Raw genomic sequence first — 18156 nt, 5'->3', positions numbered from 1 at the left:
ATAAAATCATGGTTAAGAAGTTTTTGAGCTTTAACCACAGCTGTTAGATGAGTTGTTTGGCATCCAATGAAAATTTGGCAGCCTTTTTATCTCCGTTTCTTTTTTGTGTATCCTATATCATTTCTATATAACGACATTTTATTAAAAAGCTGTTCTGCTGTCGTGCGTGTACGCTGTAAGTTACTCAGTGTTTTTTAACATGTTTAGTGCCAAATTACAAATAGGGCATCATAAATCTGCACGATTGAACATTTATGATATTAAATTCTTGATATCAAGTGCGATTCTTATCAAGTTTGCAAATTTAACTTTTGAGTATGATATGATGGACGCTGATACTGAATGCAGTCATGGTATTTTAAAAACGGCAGTTTAGCTAGTCATGTGTGATAGCTAGTCATGTGTGACATTGATTACACTGTAATGAGACTCGTGACATTTTCTGATCAGAAAAAAAATTAACAGTATTATGATGCGATGACTGTGCTGAAAATTCTTGATCATAAAGACTTTAGTGATGAGAACTCTATTTTGAAATAACTACTAAGAATATTTCAAGTATTATATCATACCTGTTAAATGGATATTATATTTTAGATTTTTAAAAAACAACTATTTAAATCAGATGTTATGAAATGCTAATTAGTGTCAGAAAAAATAAATGAAAAAATTTTGCCAAATTGTAGCCCACTTATACAACACCAGATGTGACTCGAAAATGAACACATGGGGTACTTTTAAAGACCCAGTGATTTTCACGATTATTGTTTTAATGTCAACTACAGTTTCTTGTTCTACTCTCCACAGTACGTTAAGTCTTACACAGTATTCAGCTTGACATCTCAGCCTGTAAACTACATTTTTAATGTTGACAATCTGGACCAGAATTTAAATGTAAACAATAAGCGCCTTCTACATGCATCATATAGACGTTCTGTTGACTAGCTAAACAGTTACTGTTGCAACACGCATTTAGGGAGTAAGACAAGAAATTGGAATGGATATGCAAAACGAAAAAGTGAAAAATTAATCAAAAGTGACAGCTACTGGGCCTTGAAAGAAAGAGACAATTTATGACACTCAAGAAATGTACAAGGCAGGTCTAAGGCTATGATGGATATTCTCTTCCAGTACCTGTAATTGTGTAAAATATTCCGACACTTTCTTTATCCATTAAACTCACTTTGTGTGCATATCATAGTGACATTATTTAATAAATAGTACCCATTCAACCTCTTATATTTAATTTTTTGTGTCTCTTTTATTAGACAATACAAAAAGGGGACTTTAGACACACATACAATAATTATGAGTTTACAATTGAGAATGAATCGGTCAATTTCATTACACTCTCTCCAGTAAATATTTTTGGTCAAAAAGTCTTTATCAACAAGGTATGCAAAACTGTACATAATGGTTAACTTTTTGCACACACTACACTGTTGCAATGATTAAACAATCTTGGAAATATAATTTTGTTTATTGAATTATGAGTATATACAAGATCCATTAAGTACATTATTTCTGTACTGGCTGCCATTTCAAGATGTGGCAATTCTATTTTCTCAAAAACTTGTACAGGAAACCATCACTTTCATGATACTAGAATGCTTATCAAGTTTGCCATGAACTTGGGGAGAAAAATCTACCGGTATATTTTCACCCTCAACCACACACTTTGAAAAGCTTTGAATGGCAGATCACAAACAGGTGACAGCTAGCAAACAGAGTTCATCTCTGAAGTTTTTATCCATTGATCACAGAGTTCTTTTCTCTAGAAATACTCCGAAAGCCTCTGATCGTTTCTGATTTTCTGCTCCAGTGCCATGTATTTCAGTGGTGCTGTCTCCTTGTGCCTGCAAAAGATGTGCCAAAGGTGAAAACGCATCCTTCTGTTAGAGGTATCTAAAATGCAGATTTTTTAGAATTATTGAGTGTGACTAAAGTTTCTGTAACACACGGGATTTAGACATGAAAAGAGGCTTTGCTATTGTGAGTTCTATTTGCCAACATCACTGATCCAAATACCCAGCACATCTGAGCCCATTTTATCCACTCCTGCTATTATTTTCTGAAATTTGTGTTCTTGATACAAGGATATTTTCCATCCCCAGCCCCTACAGACAATTGAGTTTAGGCACATGGATGTCAAATATTGGTTAATGCATGTGTATATACTAATATTGAACAAGCACAAATGGCAGATTGTACCTATTGTCAATATGATATGATGTTTGCCAAGGTTGGTAAATATGTCTGATAGATAATGGTTTGGGAGCTGCTATAACATTTCTGCTGTCTCCTTTGCCAGCATTAATATGAAAGGGGTGACTCTGAACTGAAAAATCTGGTAAACTTTTTTTCTTACTACCTTTGATATAAAACATTATTTTCAGTCAACCCATCAGCCATAGTAATGGTTTGCCAATTTTCCACATTTTGCTAGCAATGGTAGCAGTGTGATATCAGTGAAAGCCCTGGTAGCTATTAAACACTCACCTGTTCAACCGGAGTTCTAGTATGTGTATTCTGAACATGGCCTCACTGCAATAATTGAGATACTCTTCTTCATCTTCCTTGTTCATTGAAACCTGGTTCTGCTGGTACCAATTCTGTTTCTTCTGTAGTTCTGAAGTCTCCTATTGAAGGGACAGAGAAATTCATGAAAAATTCCTACGAGGAAGGCAAAGCTGAAGGATTCGACAGAGGTGCTTTTTGCAATGGACACAGAAGGACTTTTAAAATACAAATGCATGCATTCAAGTGTACAGCAATGAAGTATATTGATTTATGATTTTCAAATATTCAGAAAAAATTTAACCATGGTTTTAAGGTACAGAGGATTGATGGGCCATAGTCTACAGTATATCATAACCCTTGTGTATCGAATTTGTTTCAAAAGGCAAACCATTAAAAATAACCTTGACCTCTAAGGTCAGGAACACTTCAAAGAGCTACAGGGAGTAAACAATGTTTTAAACAAAATGACTGCAGTTTTTCCTTGTGGGTATAATTTTATTCTGCTTTCAATTTTTTAACGCTCATTTACAGTTGTGAAAACGATGATGCTTAGAGTTCTTTGGTCTTTTGTAGGCTTGCAATACGGTGTGCATTTCTCTAATGACCGTCAAAATCACACTCATTTCGTCAACAGAAACCTGCTCATCTGTAATCTTGTCCACAGACTCAGATATATGCTGGGCTGAGGGGATTTTATCACAAAACTCCATATCTGTTGTTGTCAGACACAAAAATAGGCATTCAAACACATCAAAACCTATTATCATTGAGTTTGTGCCTTCAGGGAAATTAATTTCTTGTAGACAATCCTGCAATTTTTACATTCTAAAGAAAATATCAAAGAAGAAGGGCAAAAAAGCGGTCTAATTAGGAACCATTTGGGAAATCATCTGCTATTAAAGCAAGGTTTTACAATCACAACCTTCTCCAAATTTCAGTCTAGTGAGAACACCAGGTTTTTCCTTATGGAAATCATGAAATAACGATCCAGAGATTTGCCAATTGCGGCGAGAGCGGCATTAAAGTTTGCTGACGGCATTGATTGGTTTTGCTGCGATATGTAATTTCCTGTAGAGAGCTTTCAACTCAAATCTGTCTGACTAAAACGGTCATCAGTGATCAGACTGACTCCTATCAACTTCATGAAATGATGATTTATATGCACAGTTTATGTCATGGAAGCAAAAACCCAAACTTGCCTTTAATTTTGTGATTTTACAATCAACCCTGCTACAAGACGATTCACTGATTTTAATGCCTTTTATATATATACATGGTCTTTCCATAATCTTTGAGTTTTATGTGGACTGTATCAATTTTTTTTGTAGTAATCAGGTCAATAAAGTTGACTAACCTTTTCAAATCTGGCTTGGATCAGATTTGCCTTGTCAATTAACCTGTGTTTGAGGTCAGCCAGGCAGTCTTCCTTCAGTGAGTATGCCTGCTGTTTGGAGATTTTTTCGGGGTCTCCTATCTGAGCCAGGAAAGGGGCCAGGTAATCTAGCTCCATTTCCTCCCGTCTCATTTTCTCCTCCAGTTGTAAACGTTCCAGTTCTTTCCTGTGTTGCTTGGCCTTCTCGTTTCTCTCTGTGTCGTACACCGAAATCGCCAGCTCAGACGCGGCTTCCTCGTTTATACGGTCGCTGAGTATTTCCCGAACCTGTCAAATTGATGTAGACAAAAAAAATCAGAAATCAAGTCATTATGTTCCACAGATAGTATTATGACTTACAGATACTTGAAATTTCTCTTTAATCCTGGTTTAAATTCACACATGAGACAGTGAGTCGGCAAGTAGGATCATACTACAAACATATTACTTTACTCAGGTTTCATGTCTCAATCATTCAAACATGCATCAAACCTCACCAACGGTATCAAAATCCAATTTTACAAAAGTATAACTAAAATACGCATGAATGTGAGAATATCTGTGTTGCGCCAATGGTGTTGGATTACTCATGAATACTATTTTAAAATGTAAAATCTAAGAGGAAAGTAAATTGCCTCTTCCCATTTTGACTAGCAATATTTGATAAATAATACGGTTTATACTTTCCTGTCTATAGCTTTTGAATGTATAGTTTGTTTTACGGCATATAAGCCAGTAAATTTTTTGTTCTTTTATTTGGGTTCCCCCTGCTACATTTATATCAAAGTATTGTTATGGCAGAAAACAATCTTTAATACTGCATGCAGCTCCTCAACCAAATACCGACATCACATTTTTCAAACAGAGCAAACACGAGGAAGGCTCTGTGTACGAAAGACTTTCCAATTTCCAGTTTTAATATTGTCGTAGAAAGAAGTTAATCTCTACAGAAGTGAGGATATCATCATCATCATGAACCCGCTCACCTCTTCCTCAGATTCTCTGACGGAATTGACTGTCGTTTCTTCACCTTCGATCAACTCAACCAACATTTGGTAGATGACAAGGTTCTTTGGTGGTGGTTTGTGTGGATCAACCTGACAGCAAAAAAATATTGAAAAAAAAAAAGATTTTATCATCAAAATGATTTCTCAAGCAAGACATGTTGGAAATCTGAATTTCACCTGGCTCATCCATAAAATATTTTACCGTATTGTGTTGGTCTATCAAACGAGATGTTAAATTTTACTTGTCAGGTCTGACTTCAGCTGAAGATTTATTTTTCCCACCGGCATAAAATGATATTGCCCACGGGCATCAGCTTAAAGTAGCTACTGAGTTGCCTTCAGCCGGGAAAATCTGCATTCAAATGTAGATCTGCAAGTTATAAGCTGAAGAGATGTGTTATTACAGTACTCCAATAAAATGAAAACCATTACGTTTGATTGACTGCTGTCTCTGTAGGAGTTCACAATCATATTGAGATTCATGAATAATACATGTTGCAAAGATAAACGCGTGACGGAGTCAGTAAATTACTTTAATCACAGGCTTTTATTTGGCTTTCAGTGCAACATGAAAATCAAGTCTATTTCTTGAAATTCAATCTGTCGCTGTTTTGATGTGTAACCCACTGACACTGTAGGTGCATGTTCAGTGTTAACGGTGATTTTGTGCCAAAGTTGTGCACATTGCAATACAAAGAGCAGCAGTCCAAGATTTCCATTAACTTTATTTCCCAAAGTATACTGGCTTGTTCTCGTCAAGTTCAATAAAACCTGCATTGCCGGCAGCAAAAAAACACTCAGCTATGGTTGATAACTCTTGACTGCTAATGAGTTTTACCTGGAATGTTGTCGTCATATCGGGGCTCATAGTTAACACAGATCCTTTGTCATTGGCATTTGGTGGCTTTAAAAACTCCCTGGTTGACGCCGATATCTTGGTGTCCTCATGATGGAAGGTAAGCTGCATTCGATCTTCTGAAATCAAAAATACCCTCTCTGCAACGTCTTCATTGGCTGGCTTTGCCCTATTGCGGTGAAATTTGTCCACAATTTTCTGGTTGAAATGAAAAAGATTTTAATGAAAAGATCAATGAAATATTATTATCAAAATAAAAGTTTTTTAGTGTGATATTGCTGAAAAAAGCAAACACATAGTTTTGACATTTCTATTGCACTATACTAAATGCTAGGCAGTATTTGCCGATCAAGTCTTCCAAAAAATACCAGACACTTTTTTAACATTTCATTCAAATCTGTGAAGGTGATATGTGCTTTGGCGTTAATCAAAACTGTGTAGTGTAGTCAATTGGTTGACAGCTGCGAAGGTACGTGGGCATTTTCTGATAATTTGTTGAGGCAGCCATAGATTAATTATACGAATGGGATTATCTTTTGTAGGGTACAAATCACAGGCATATTTCCGACCAAGAGAAGTGTAAGTGTTACTGACGACATCATTTGATAATTTTTAGGAACAGGCTTTCAGTTACTCAAAGTCAACATTCCATGGCTAGAATGTCATTTCTGAGAAAACCCACATCAGATTTTTTATTTCATTACATCTCCAGGCAAAGTAATATTATGAGCAGATAGATCTTTAGAGATCAACATTTCTCAATAGGGCTGTTAGCAATTGACATCATTGTTCTCTCATTAATATGCAAAAATAAATATTTGTCTGTAAATTATAATAATGAAACACTAACATTGATAGGTCTGGAATTGGAGCTTGATCCGGCACCTGCTGGTTCCAATTTCTTCTGTCTTTTACCAAACTCCACATGTCGATAATACAGGAAGTCATCTCGGTCAACGAAATGTTCTGTCATTTCTGTGGCTGTTTCATCACGCTTAGCTAGACCGTCAACTCTGGCGTGATCGTAAAATATCATGGTGCGTTCACTCTCTGGGCCAGGCGTCAATGCCTTGTATATATGCTCTAAAAGAGACATTGAAGAATATGCCAGGAAATAAGAGCGTACATTTCAACAAAATGTCTGATTGGATTCTCCCTTCTACGTGTGATAAACCATGTTTTGGAATTTGTTTTTACTGATGACAGTATTCATTCTCTTTAAACAACAGACTTTGAGAATTAAAAAGTTCGCAGCTTGAAATTTTATTCATATTTCAATTCACGGTTTTAAAGGGAAACCTAAGTCCAGCGACATTGACCGTTTATCCCTTCCAAAATCACCCTTGAATAAAATGCAGCTCAAATTTGCAACATAATTGCACGCGCTGACGACTACGGAGCGACGAAAAGAGAAGTTGAAGTAGACGACATTTATGGAAATGAGCTCGGAATCCCATGGGCGCGAAAGGGCTCATGGGAGAAGCGTGCGTGACGTCATCGGTGATACACGAACATGTGTGACCGCCTACCAAAGCATTGGAGTCTATGACTGCAGGAGTGCAGTTCTGCACGTTACGACTCTTTAATTCTCATCAATAGCATAAAAAAATATTAACTGTTGTTCAGTTGAGTGCAAAAATCACTCAAGGAAGAACAAACGGAGTCAGCTTTTATCGTCGTCCAACAGAACAGCTTTTTCGAAGACAGTGGCTAAAGAAAGTCGGGCGAGTTTTAAAATCTCAAAAGATACAAAGTTATGTTCTACTTCTTTCAGGATGATTTTATAAGGGATTTCGGGACTCTGATACCGATACAAGACGGTACTACACAATGCGGTTCGTATCTTGACATGCTGAGTCAGCCTATTACCGCCGGTTTTAACCAGATAAATGTTAATATTGGCGATTTCGGGACTCTAAAATCCGAAGACGAAACTACACAAAGCGTCTCTCATCTCGACAGCCCGGATCTGCGAAATCGCTCTTATATACACGATAAATATAGGCAATTTCGTGACTATATCTGGTAATATTGATATTACAAGATACTGTAATGACTTCTTGCCTATTCTCGACCGCGGAGTGACGTCAGTAGGTGAAACGCATACGAGCGAGGTGAATGAGAGATCAGACGATACAGAAGAGAGAATGATACAGAAATTGTGTGGAAAAAAGCACTAAAAGTTATGTCATTTATGTATATTGAAACTTTGAATATTTCTTTGGTGGTTGAAAATTCAAACTTCCAACGGCGCTGACGCAAAAATGACGTAAGAATCCGCAAGTACCCGGACGGCCCGCGGTCGAGAATGATGTGTCTCGATCGGCACGCCGGGTCTGAGAAATCGCCGATATTATATTTACCCAATAAATATCAATTGCACCGGGACTCCTAGGCTAATATCAATATCGATACCAGACGATACTAGATTTACGTGCACTGTGTGGTGTCGGCACGCCGGGTCTGCGAAATCACGGATATTTATCCGATAAATATCGGCGACTTTGGACATTAACTCTGATACTAGACGCTACTTAGTCAAAATGTGGGTAAATATCCGATGTATATCGGAGATTTCACCACGTGCCTAACAGTTCTGACCACCCGACCACCTCTGTCCGACTCTTAGTTCATAGCATCCGTGGCCGATAGTCAAGAATAATGTATGTTTTACATTATTAGAATTATTCATGCACGAAATACATTTTTTACATGTAAAGGATTTTTTTCATTAGATTTCCACACGAACTTTCATACACTACAATCGGAACTTCGTCGAGAGGGCCGATCAGATATCACCGTGAGTTGGGGATTGCCTTGCACGAATAACATTCTTTACATGTAATACATTTTTACTTGGCGATCGAGACCTGAACAGAGGACATATCGGACATCGTCGAGAGTTTTGGCTGGTCTTGTATGAAATGCATTCTTTACAACAATATAGACGATACTATTGTTTTAAATAGCGGGCAAATATCCATTATATCGGAGATTTCATCACTTTGTAGATCTGAGTAAGCCCGACTTCCTAAGTTCGACACCAACTTCGAAAAAAAGACGACGCTATACATTTGTCAAATTGCGAATAAATATTTTCCGATATATATTGAAGATTTCGCAACCTTAAAGATCTGGCTAAGCTCGACTTACGTATCATTCACGAACCAAAAATTAAGTTTAAGCGACTGATAAAGAAAACTCTGTTTTAGAAACGTAACGCTGAAGGATCGCAGAGTCACTCAGTGTCAGGTCTCCAATCCAGTTCGGGGTCTGTAGGCCTACAAGCACAGTGACTACCTCCTCGGAACTACGAACGATGTGTGGAGATACTTTCCCATTATTACATATCTTGGTTCAAATTAGTATGGTTTGATTTCAGTGTGGGAAAAGTAATACTCGATGTCAGAAATATCGCTGTCCGAACTCTCCAGAGTCGTCTTACGAACGCGCTAAACTGTTCACGGTACTCCTCCAGCTGCAAGCTACAATCGTCTGTATCGCCGATGACGTCACGTACGCTTCTCCCATGAGCCCTTTCGCGCCCATGGGATTCCGAGCTCATTTCCATAAATGTCGTCTACTTCAACTTCTCTTTTCGTCGCTCCGTAGTCGTCAGCGCGTGCAATTATGTTGCAAATTTGAGCTGCATTTTATTCAAGGGTGATTTTGGAAGGGATAAACGGTCAATGTCGCTGGACTTAGGTTTCCCTTTAAAGCAGCTAATATTTTCCAGGCAGCTGCATGCATGAAAGTAGCTGCTGATGACAGAATTACATAACCAAGCTGTCAAAGGCAATCCAAGTGGTACTTGTTATGGATCATTTGATGTGTGCCGCCCTTCGATATTCCCTTGAGTCAGTTCTTGCAAAGATGAGAATACATTATGATTCTGAATCATGCCTCAGAATGAATAAAGCGATATTGCTGTACGTTTTATGGGTATTTTTTTTTTACCTTTGAGATTGCGTGGTCTTCCCTTTGCATAGTATTCAGTGACGATACCATTTCTGTGATTGTGAACACGTAATTCAAGTTTATCCTTTCTGTTAGCCATCCATTCTTTGACCTGAATTATGTTTTTCACTGCAAGCAAAAACAGAAAGAGACATGTAAAATGCAAAATGTGAATAAAAAGCCAAGAGTCCTCTACTTTTTAATTGGGTGGAACAGTCCATACATCATTTGACCATGTTTCTCTTCTAAAATTATTAGTTTTTCAAAGATAACCTGATAAATAAATGATTATATACAATTGATTTGGTTTCTTTTTCTTTATAAATTGCTCATTCTGATTGACTTATCGATTCCAAAGTTGGCCACGGTGTTGCTGTTTATGTGTAATGAACTGATAAATATGACAAGGGCAATTACCCTGGTCTGAAATCTAAAATTTCAGTTTTGGCAATCATTAATATAGCTTAAATAAACTGAAGTTTGAATCTACAGTCAATGCAAACAATACACAAACTTCTTCTACAGAGTAATATAAGAAATGTCAATGCACAGTCAAGGTCAGTCAAGTTTACTCATCTCTGATGTTGATTTCACAAATAAGATTCAAGAAACCATTGGACTCATATGAGAAACAAAAACATGACGTTTTTTTCAATTTTTCAAGCGTTTGTTCAATGACAAAAATTACATTTGGTCGCGAAAAGATACTGACAGAAAATAAGCTAGTATGGCACCTACACTCTTTATCTTCATATATTGACAGTTTGGTGACAAGCCCATCCTTCATCAAATATTCAGCAAACTTTTCCAGTTTAGCCCTCTTGTAGAGGAGCGTCTTCTTTCCCAGTGGGCACCGAGTCTGGAATTCCCGGAGGGACAGTTCAAATGGCTGGACCCAGGAAGGAGGCAAGTCTAAGGTTTTCTCTTCTTCTTTCTCTTCATCCTGGTGGGAGTCAGGAATGAAGATATCCAGGGAAAGTAAGAGTTAAAGCAAGTAGTGGAAATTCTACTAGAATATGGTTCAATAGTACAAGCACTCATTCTGGAGAAATATTCTAAAATATTCTGAAAAGTGCACTGAACAAAATACATTTTGTTTCCAACTTGTATCATGAATCCATATTTGATGAGTTTTTGGACTCTCCCTAGAAATCTGCACACTGTATCCATTTCTGTGTTTACATTCAAAAAATTCTACCATATGGTATTTACGGTTTCTCTGTTGAAAGGAATGACTGAGTTTTCACATTCTTGATCGTGCCCATCTTATATTTTGTGAAAAATGTCAAACATTGGGTTAATACATGAAACAGAAGTTGAAGTGATATTTTTATTGCTGACAGCATGGTGAGTTATTCACCACTTCAACTGCATGATGTAAATATAAGACGCTAGTCTACGTGCTGACCGAGGATGTGTGAATTTCTGGGATCTATGTCAGTACATGCATGCACGCATGTGACAACTTTGATATTGACAAAAAGATGTTGCTGTCCCCATCATGCATGTTTTCTAATAAATTTTATGTTTACAGTTCGAGCGAACATGCCTGGAGGTTGCAGTCCTTAACTACTCAGTAAAATGTATTCGTCAATGGAGGGTGAAAAAGATCGAACAGAAAAATCTATACACTGGACATCTTGATCCTCTAATGTATTTAATCCATTCACTGAATGTTGATAATTCAAGTCTGCTGTTGTGAGAATTCCGAAAATGCAACCCTTTTTTTTACCTCTTCGTCATCAAAGTCCAACGCATCTTCTTCAGCATCTGGTATTGTTAATGTTGGTTTGTCTGTTTGTGGAAACATGTATTCCCATCTGGCACAGTCCCCCAGGTCAAATATCAGATTCTGAAAAAAGACCAAAAAAACACCTCAATAGCAGAATTCTGTCTGAAAATCACGATGAAGAATTTCAACAGCTGAGTATACACACTCAGTCTGCATTCAAAATCAGCAGGTTGCCTTTTAAATTGTCGATATTCCCTATAATTTTGGAAAACGTCACTGAGTTGAATATAGATCTTGTACCACACTACACCTACTCAATATGCACAGTCACAAAGGCTGCGTGATGTTGAGCTGGTATTCTAGCTAATCATGTTATCAAGAGAAATCCTATATCTTGGTATTTTTATTCCCCTTCCATTCTGTAATTCTAAATATGGTACATAATTTGAAATTTTATATATAATTATATATATATATATATATATATATATATATATATATATATATATATATATATATATATATATATGTGTGTGTGTGTGTGTGTGTGTGTGTGTGTGTGTGTGTGTGTTTGTGTGTGTGTGTGTGTGTGGTCAAAATAATAAAAGAAGCATTAGATTATTTAAATTTTTCTATCTAGTTGAGATGTTTAAATATCGAAAACAAAAATTAAATTCTCTGAAGAAATCTGACATATTCTAAATAGTACACCAGACAAGGTACATCTGTTTTCAAATCAAGAATTAGAAATCAGATAACAGAATAAAATTGAATGTAAATACCCTAACCAATGAAATCTGTTGTTTCTGCAGTTTTAACAGGTTTCCATGGGAACAGGAGGAAATTCAAATTGTTTCACTATCTATGTGGATACCACGAGCAGCTTGACGTTGCTTCTTGCACATTTATTGTGGGTGGAAAATTATGGAGAGTTTTTCTATCCTCAAAAGCCTTAAAATGTAACTGCCAATGATACCCTCGACCAGATTTTTTTTTCTGTTTCAATGGGTAAAATTTTACGGAGGTTTTCTAATGTGTTGATATTTTTGACAAAGGATGGTCCTTTGATCTTTCCTGGATTTGCTTGATAATCCATGCCAGCAAACAGCTGCAAGCAATTCATATGATGCACATGTTTGTCACAACTGATTTGGATAAAACATCTCATCGGCATGAAATGAGAAAGGCGATTTTTCGTGGGGAATAATTTTTTCCTAAGTGAAAAGTTCAAACGTTGTTGAAATGAGTAAAGACCTACCTTACATCCCTCAGAACAGTCTTGCATGCACACCCAATAGTTGCTGTTATTCCACAGCGACTCAATACCTAAGAAACTGGGATCTGATGTCGGGAAAGAATTGCCTGTAAGTGGTTCAATGAAGAAATTTTCAGGAACTTCACGTTTGCCAGATAGCACCAGTACCCAGCTGTGAATGCGAAGACCAAATAATTCATCTGGGGGTGGTTTTTCCAGCTCCTAATTTTAGTGAAAAAAGGAAAAAAGAAAAGAAAATAGTGATTTTTAAGTATTTTGCTTCAAAGAGGTTATGCCCACTCAGGGTGTAAAAGCTGGCAATCCTAAATGAAGACATATACATGAAACAAAAATGATGATGAAAACCTTTAAGAAGGATTAGCATGATTGGGAATAATATTCTAAAGTCAATTCAGTATACATGCTGCACTCTTGTCACTCCGTTCATGTTGCTTTCATTCAAACCACGTTCAATGATTGGAAGACATGGAAATGCACTCCAAATTATCATGCAAATTTTTTCCAATGCATGCATTTCTCTCAATCAGTTCTCAAAACGTTCAAACTGAATAGTACAGACAGATCAGCTACAGTGGCGGAAATCATAAAGTGTGCTTGGGAGATGTTTCAGTAGAAAAACACACTTAGAGGGATATCACAATAGGATGACAGGCATTATTTTTTGTCCTTGAATGTCACAAACCTCCTGTTCTGCCAGCAATCTCTGTCATGAATTTAAATGCAACGGTAGAAAAGGAATGGTAAGTCAAAAATTAACACTGAGACTATACAACACAAAGAAAACTGCTGTTGTATATTTGTATGGCTATTTATGTAAAAAAATTGCCTGCTTTTATCAACACTAATAAAATTCACATAGTAAATACAATTTAGGAGTCCTGCCTCATAAATATTAGATTATAATTGAATTAGCAATATCCAGGTTAGCTAGAATAGAAATAGAGGAGAAGAAATGTGGAGTCAAAAACTAAGCCAACGTCTACAATGGAAAGAAAGCTACTATTATATATTTTTAATGCTATTTATGTAAACAATACATTGCTTTGATTAACACCAATAAAGTAAAATTCACACAGTTAATCCTTATTTTTGAGTTCTACTTGTCGTATATAAAATGATAAATCAATAAGCACTTTCTAACTGACAGAATATTTTTAAGACCTAGTAACCTCCCAAACCCCAGTCTGGTTTGCATACTATGTTGGTGAATGATGTAGTCATACCTTATTTCACACAAAGCAATGGTGGTGAAGGGCTTGAGTAGAAGCTTTGAATGTTGTTTTACAAGACTTGAATAACCCCTAAAAGATCATGTACTAGTAGTTTTTGAACCACATGTAATCTGTCATCTTTTCTGCTATTGGAGGATTGCTGGAGATGTTATACTTCATAGAATGACAAATTTTGCATCAAAATCGGCTGAGGAAGGGAAATTAAATGAAACTAGATTGCACTCACAGCTTGTTTCTCCTCTTCTTCCTTCCTTCTCTTTTCTTCTTCTTTTTCTTGTTCGGCTATCTTTCTTCTTTCCTGTTTGATGATGAATTTACTTCTGAGATCCTTGGGTGGTTTCACAGAGTACTTCTTGGCTTCTTTCTTCTTTTCTTCTTGCTTCACCTAATTCATGACAGAAATACAAAGGAAGGAAAAGTAATGATAACTGCTTCATAGTTCTTGCAAAGAAAGAATCAGGTTAGCTGATGATACATAACATATTTTTAATTATTTTGAGATTAAAATTATCCATGTCCATGCATTGAACACTCAAAAAGAATCAGGTTGTAACCCTACTTCAGGACAGTCTGGCACTACATTTCAGGGCTCCCCAAGAAAGGATTTTGAGAGATGGAACACCTCTGTGTTTTTACACAAATCTATTCATATGCCAATATCGACACAAAATAACCATTTGCATAACATTTGAATATAAAAGTTAGGCATTGATATGTAAATTGGCCATCCCTCTGTTTTACCCCAACTATGGAGAACACTATTGCAGTATTTAAAAGATAAACAGATGTTTAGTAGCTGAATGAGCCTTCATAAATGTCTGAAGTATTCTATCTCATATATCAGAATAAGTGTCTTGTGAAATTTTATTGATTTCTGTTATTGTTCCTCTGATCAATCAAATCTAAATTAGGAGATGAACATTTTATACAATATCTACTCAGTGGCTTGGAAGCTAAGAAACAGTCCATACAACCCTGCAACAAGAATCATCAAGCAGTCAAACATTGAAAATAATGGCTTTTGTACACCTGCACAGACATGCTTGCAAATTGATGTGAAAAATACCCCAAAGTGCATGCTAAGATTCTTGGAGCCTATCCTATTGTGCTTCAGTAATATATAGAGAAACACAGTCCCAAAGACAGTGTTGAATGAGTTTGGGCCCAGTATTGCTTAGTTATTTTAATCAAAACTAAAGACAAAGATAAACACGCAAAGAACACACCTGTTGTTTCTTTTTCATCAGAGGGCAGATTTCCCTGGTTTCGTCACACAGACAAGTTTCCCTGGTGGCATAGCCTGATACAACATAGGCATCGTACCCTGCTCCCAACAACAGTGAACACAGCAAGGTACTCATCTCAAAGCAATGTCCTTTCTGTTTCTTCAAAACAGTCGCTGGTGAAAACAAGGTCTTGGGCTGCGGAAGAAAAATATCATCAATATATAATGTGGTTATTTCATTCGATTATCCATATCTTATATAAGGAAGTTAAAAATGTATGCTCAGAAGAGTTGATAATGAATCTTCAAGTAAACAAAATGTTTGACAACTATATATACATTCACTATAGGAGGCACAAGCTTCATGAGGATTCACTCTTCTTATGGCACTTTTGGCAAGCATTTCTTTAGTAGTTTTTTGCTGTTAAAAATGTAAACCTCCATGGAGGCAAATGCAATGAAATACTTAAACTATTTAGCCACCTCAATGTGGTGTAATCCTTTGGGGTTCTGAGATTGGACCTGTGTTTTTGGATATTACAGTGATCATCAAGTGAGTCAAATGAACATGCAGCAACCCAGTAAGAGCCTTAGCTACCCAGTATATAATTTTGATTTCAAAATGATACGATACGGTGTGATACAATAAGAAATTTATACAGCCTGGTATCCATCAAAACGTTCACTGGCCCTTCACACAGAGTCACAATAGTAAACTCTCTCAAAAAGTAAGTCTTTAGTCTAGATTTGAAAACATCAATACTTGATGCAGAACAAATATGACCAGGCAGTCCATTCTATATAACATAGCTGCAGCAAAGCAATGGAAAAACTACGGTAAATGTCACATTTTCTTTTAAACTCTCACAGCCTGTATTTGCATCTAAAGTTGTTAAACCTAGTATGAATGGCGTCACACAAATTTGATAAAATAGCAATTCCATGTGGATTCACATTATTCTAATCAATTGATATAAATAGTGACCATTATTCTTCCCTTGAAAATTTTCTATAAGTCCTGAAGCATGGATATTGAGAAATATACTGTATGTCTTACCAGCTCAATTGCAGGAGCCAGGGGTATAAATGTAATGTAGTCAGCAACAAACTCAGCGGCTCCATCATAATCATACAGTTCTTGGTACGGCAACAAAGTTGGTCTTATTGTTGTGCACACAAACTTTTCGATACCGCATTCATTCAGAGGATTCAACAGCAATGGTTTACGATCTCTGTACAGGTGGACATACTGCCGTCTGAAATTCTCAGCATACTGCAGAACAAGTGTCTCCTTGTTTTCATTATCTTTGTATGACACAGGATAGTCTGATAGATTTTCAAAGTCTATCAGTGGGCTAGAAAGACAAAAAAGAGAAAACAAATGCATGACATATTCAGAAGCTTTCCCTTTCAGACCAAATAAAAACAACTGACTTATATTGTCATGCCTTATTATCTCCAACTCTGTAACTTTTTGATGGGAACGTTAAACTTTGTCACCCATCGCTGCCTTTACTTATGTTGTCATCAAATGATGATTTCCTCAAGATGAATTATGTTCTCCACACACAAATTATCTGCGACAAACTCATTTGACCACTTTCCACACTGACTTACAGACTGACATGGTGGATATGGCTAAGTTCATTATATTTGAAAACCCTTACAAATTTTCTTGGAGGTTGATCCGCCTATTCATTTCACACTTATTTTTGCATGTGAATCTCTACTGTCAATTTTATATTGCATAATTGCGTTATTGTGCTTGAACATTATGTGTATGGATACATCAGCACCTCTCTAAAGACTCTATTGTCCTTAAGAGGTTGGAAGGCCGAGAGGTTATGTAAGTGTCACAGAAATAAAAATATATATATATATTAAAACTTAGTATATACAAACAGAAGCTCTACTACTGTATTGGTCATTGGTTGGACTTCAATTGCCAGTAGTTCACCATTTTAGAGTTTACAGCAGTAATATTAAAGCCCTGAATTATACCTAGAATCAGAAGAATAAACAAGCTTCAAGACTATATTGTTTCTACAGTTTTTTATAGGAAGACTGTCAAGGGCAAGGCAGCTATAACATAATTTCAGTGTCACAGTTCATGCATGCAGTGATCCCACGCAATTGACAGAAGGCTAGTTAGCTTGCACCTGCAGTTGAAAATAGTCAGTTTAAGTCATAGACTATTTCTTTAGGGTCTATCACAGTCCCTCTATCCACTGTGGGTCTATGCTTTAATATGGACGGAATAGCACAGTTCATAACAATGTACTGTCCGTATGTCTGGGACATAACAATATTGTGAAAATGGTTTTGACGACGATGACCTACCACTAGCTTTTCATTAGCAAAGGGCAATTATTTTAGGAACCTTGGCAGCCCTAAACAAGTAATACTTACACTTCAATTGCTGGCGGAGCAACAGTTATTTTGTCCAACTCTTCTTTCAGAGCTTGGACATCTTCGGATTCCACCAACTCTTCCTCCGTTTCCTCTGCAATGGTCGGTGTTGCGTCATTTTCCAGGTTTGCACTTTCTTCTGGCGGCTGCTCTGTTGTCTCCTGGTCTGTACCGTTTTCTGTTTCTGCTGGTTTTTCGTCTGACATGTTTAAAAGGTTGCAAAACGCTGTATTTTTGTGAGAACTAGGTGGATGGGACGTTCGAAAACAGAAACTTCAAATGACTTGCAACACCTTTACGAAACTCGATATCCTTTAACCTGGTTACTATTCGGCAAATAGTCCGTCATTCAGCATGCTATATTGAAGGTATTGTACCTATTCTGACTTTAAAGATTTACTGATAGAATTATTACATTAATTTGTTTTATTTTTGTCCATTATATGTCGAGTTTTACCTCTGTAGATATAATTATAAATTATTTGAATGCGGAGTAATATGTGATATAAACATTGTATCCCTTAGCAACTAGACATGAACCCAGGGGTCATACTTATTTTCCCTGTATGC

The 18156-nt window shown here is 36.6% G+C and overlaps 1 protein-coding gene across 1 annotated transcript; it reads right to left on the bottom strand.

Annotated features, from left to right (window-relative positions):
- Positions 1–1236: 1236 nt before the first annotated feature.
- On the bottom strand, positions 1237–18145 carry LOC139149328 (dynein regulatory complex subunit 7-like). The gene is made up of 14 exons (XM_070721043.1): positions 17587–18145; positions 16235–16532; positions 15179–15373; positions 14179–14337; positions 12703–12921; positions 11445–11564; positions 10451–10655; positions 9713–9841; positions 6606–6838; positions 5738–5953; positions 4879–4989; positions 3875–4180; positions 2500–2639; positions 1237–1856 (listed from the first exon to the last, which is right to left on the bottom strand). The coding sequence occupies exons 1-14, from the start codon at positions 17790–17792 to the stop codon at positions 1775–1777; spliced, it is 2619 nt and encodes an 872-aa protein (XP_070577144.1). The 5' UTR covers positions 17793–18145; the 3' UTR covers positions 1237–1774.
- Between the last annotated feature and the right edge of the window lie 11 nt (positions 18146–18156).

The sequence above is a fragment of the Ptychodera flava genome, chromosome 14 (genome assembly GCF_041260155.1).
Source record: "Ptychodera flava strain L36383 chromosome 14, AS_Pfla_20210202, whole genome shotgun sequence".
NCBI lineage: Eukaryota > Metazoa > Hemichordata > Enteropneusta > Ptychoderidae > Ptychodera > Ptychodera flava.
The sequence above is the reverse complement of the archived record's forward strand: the minus strand, read 5'-3'. Positions and strand labels throughout refer to the sequence as shown.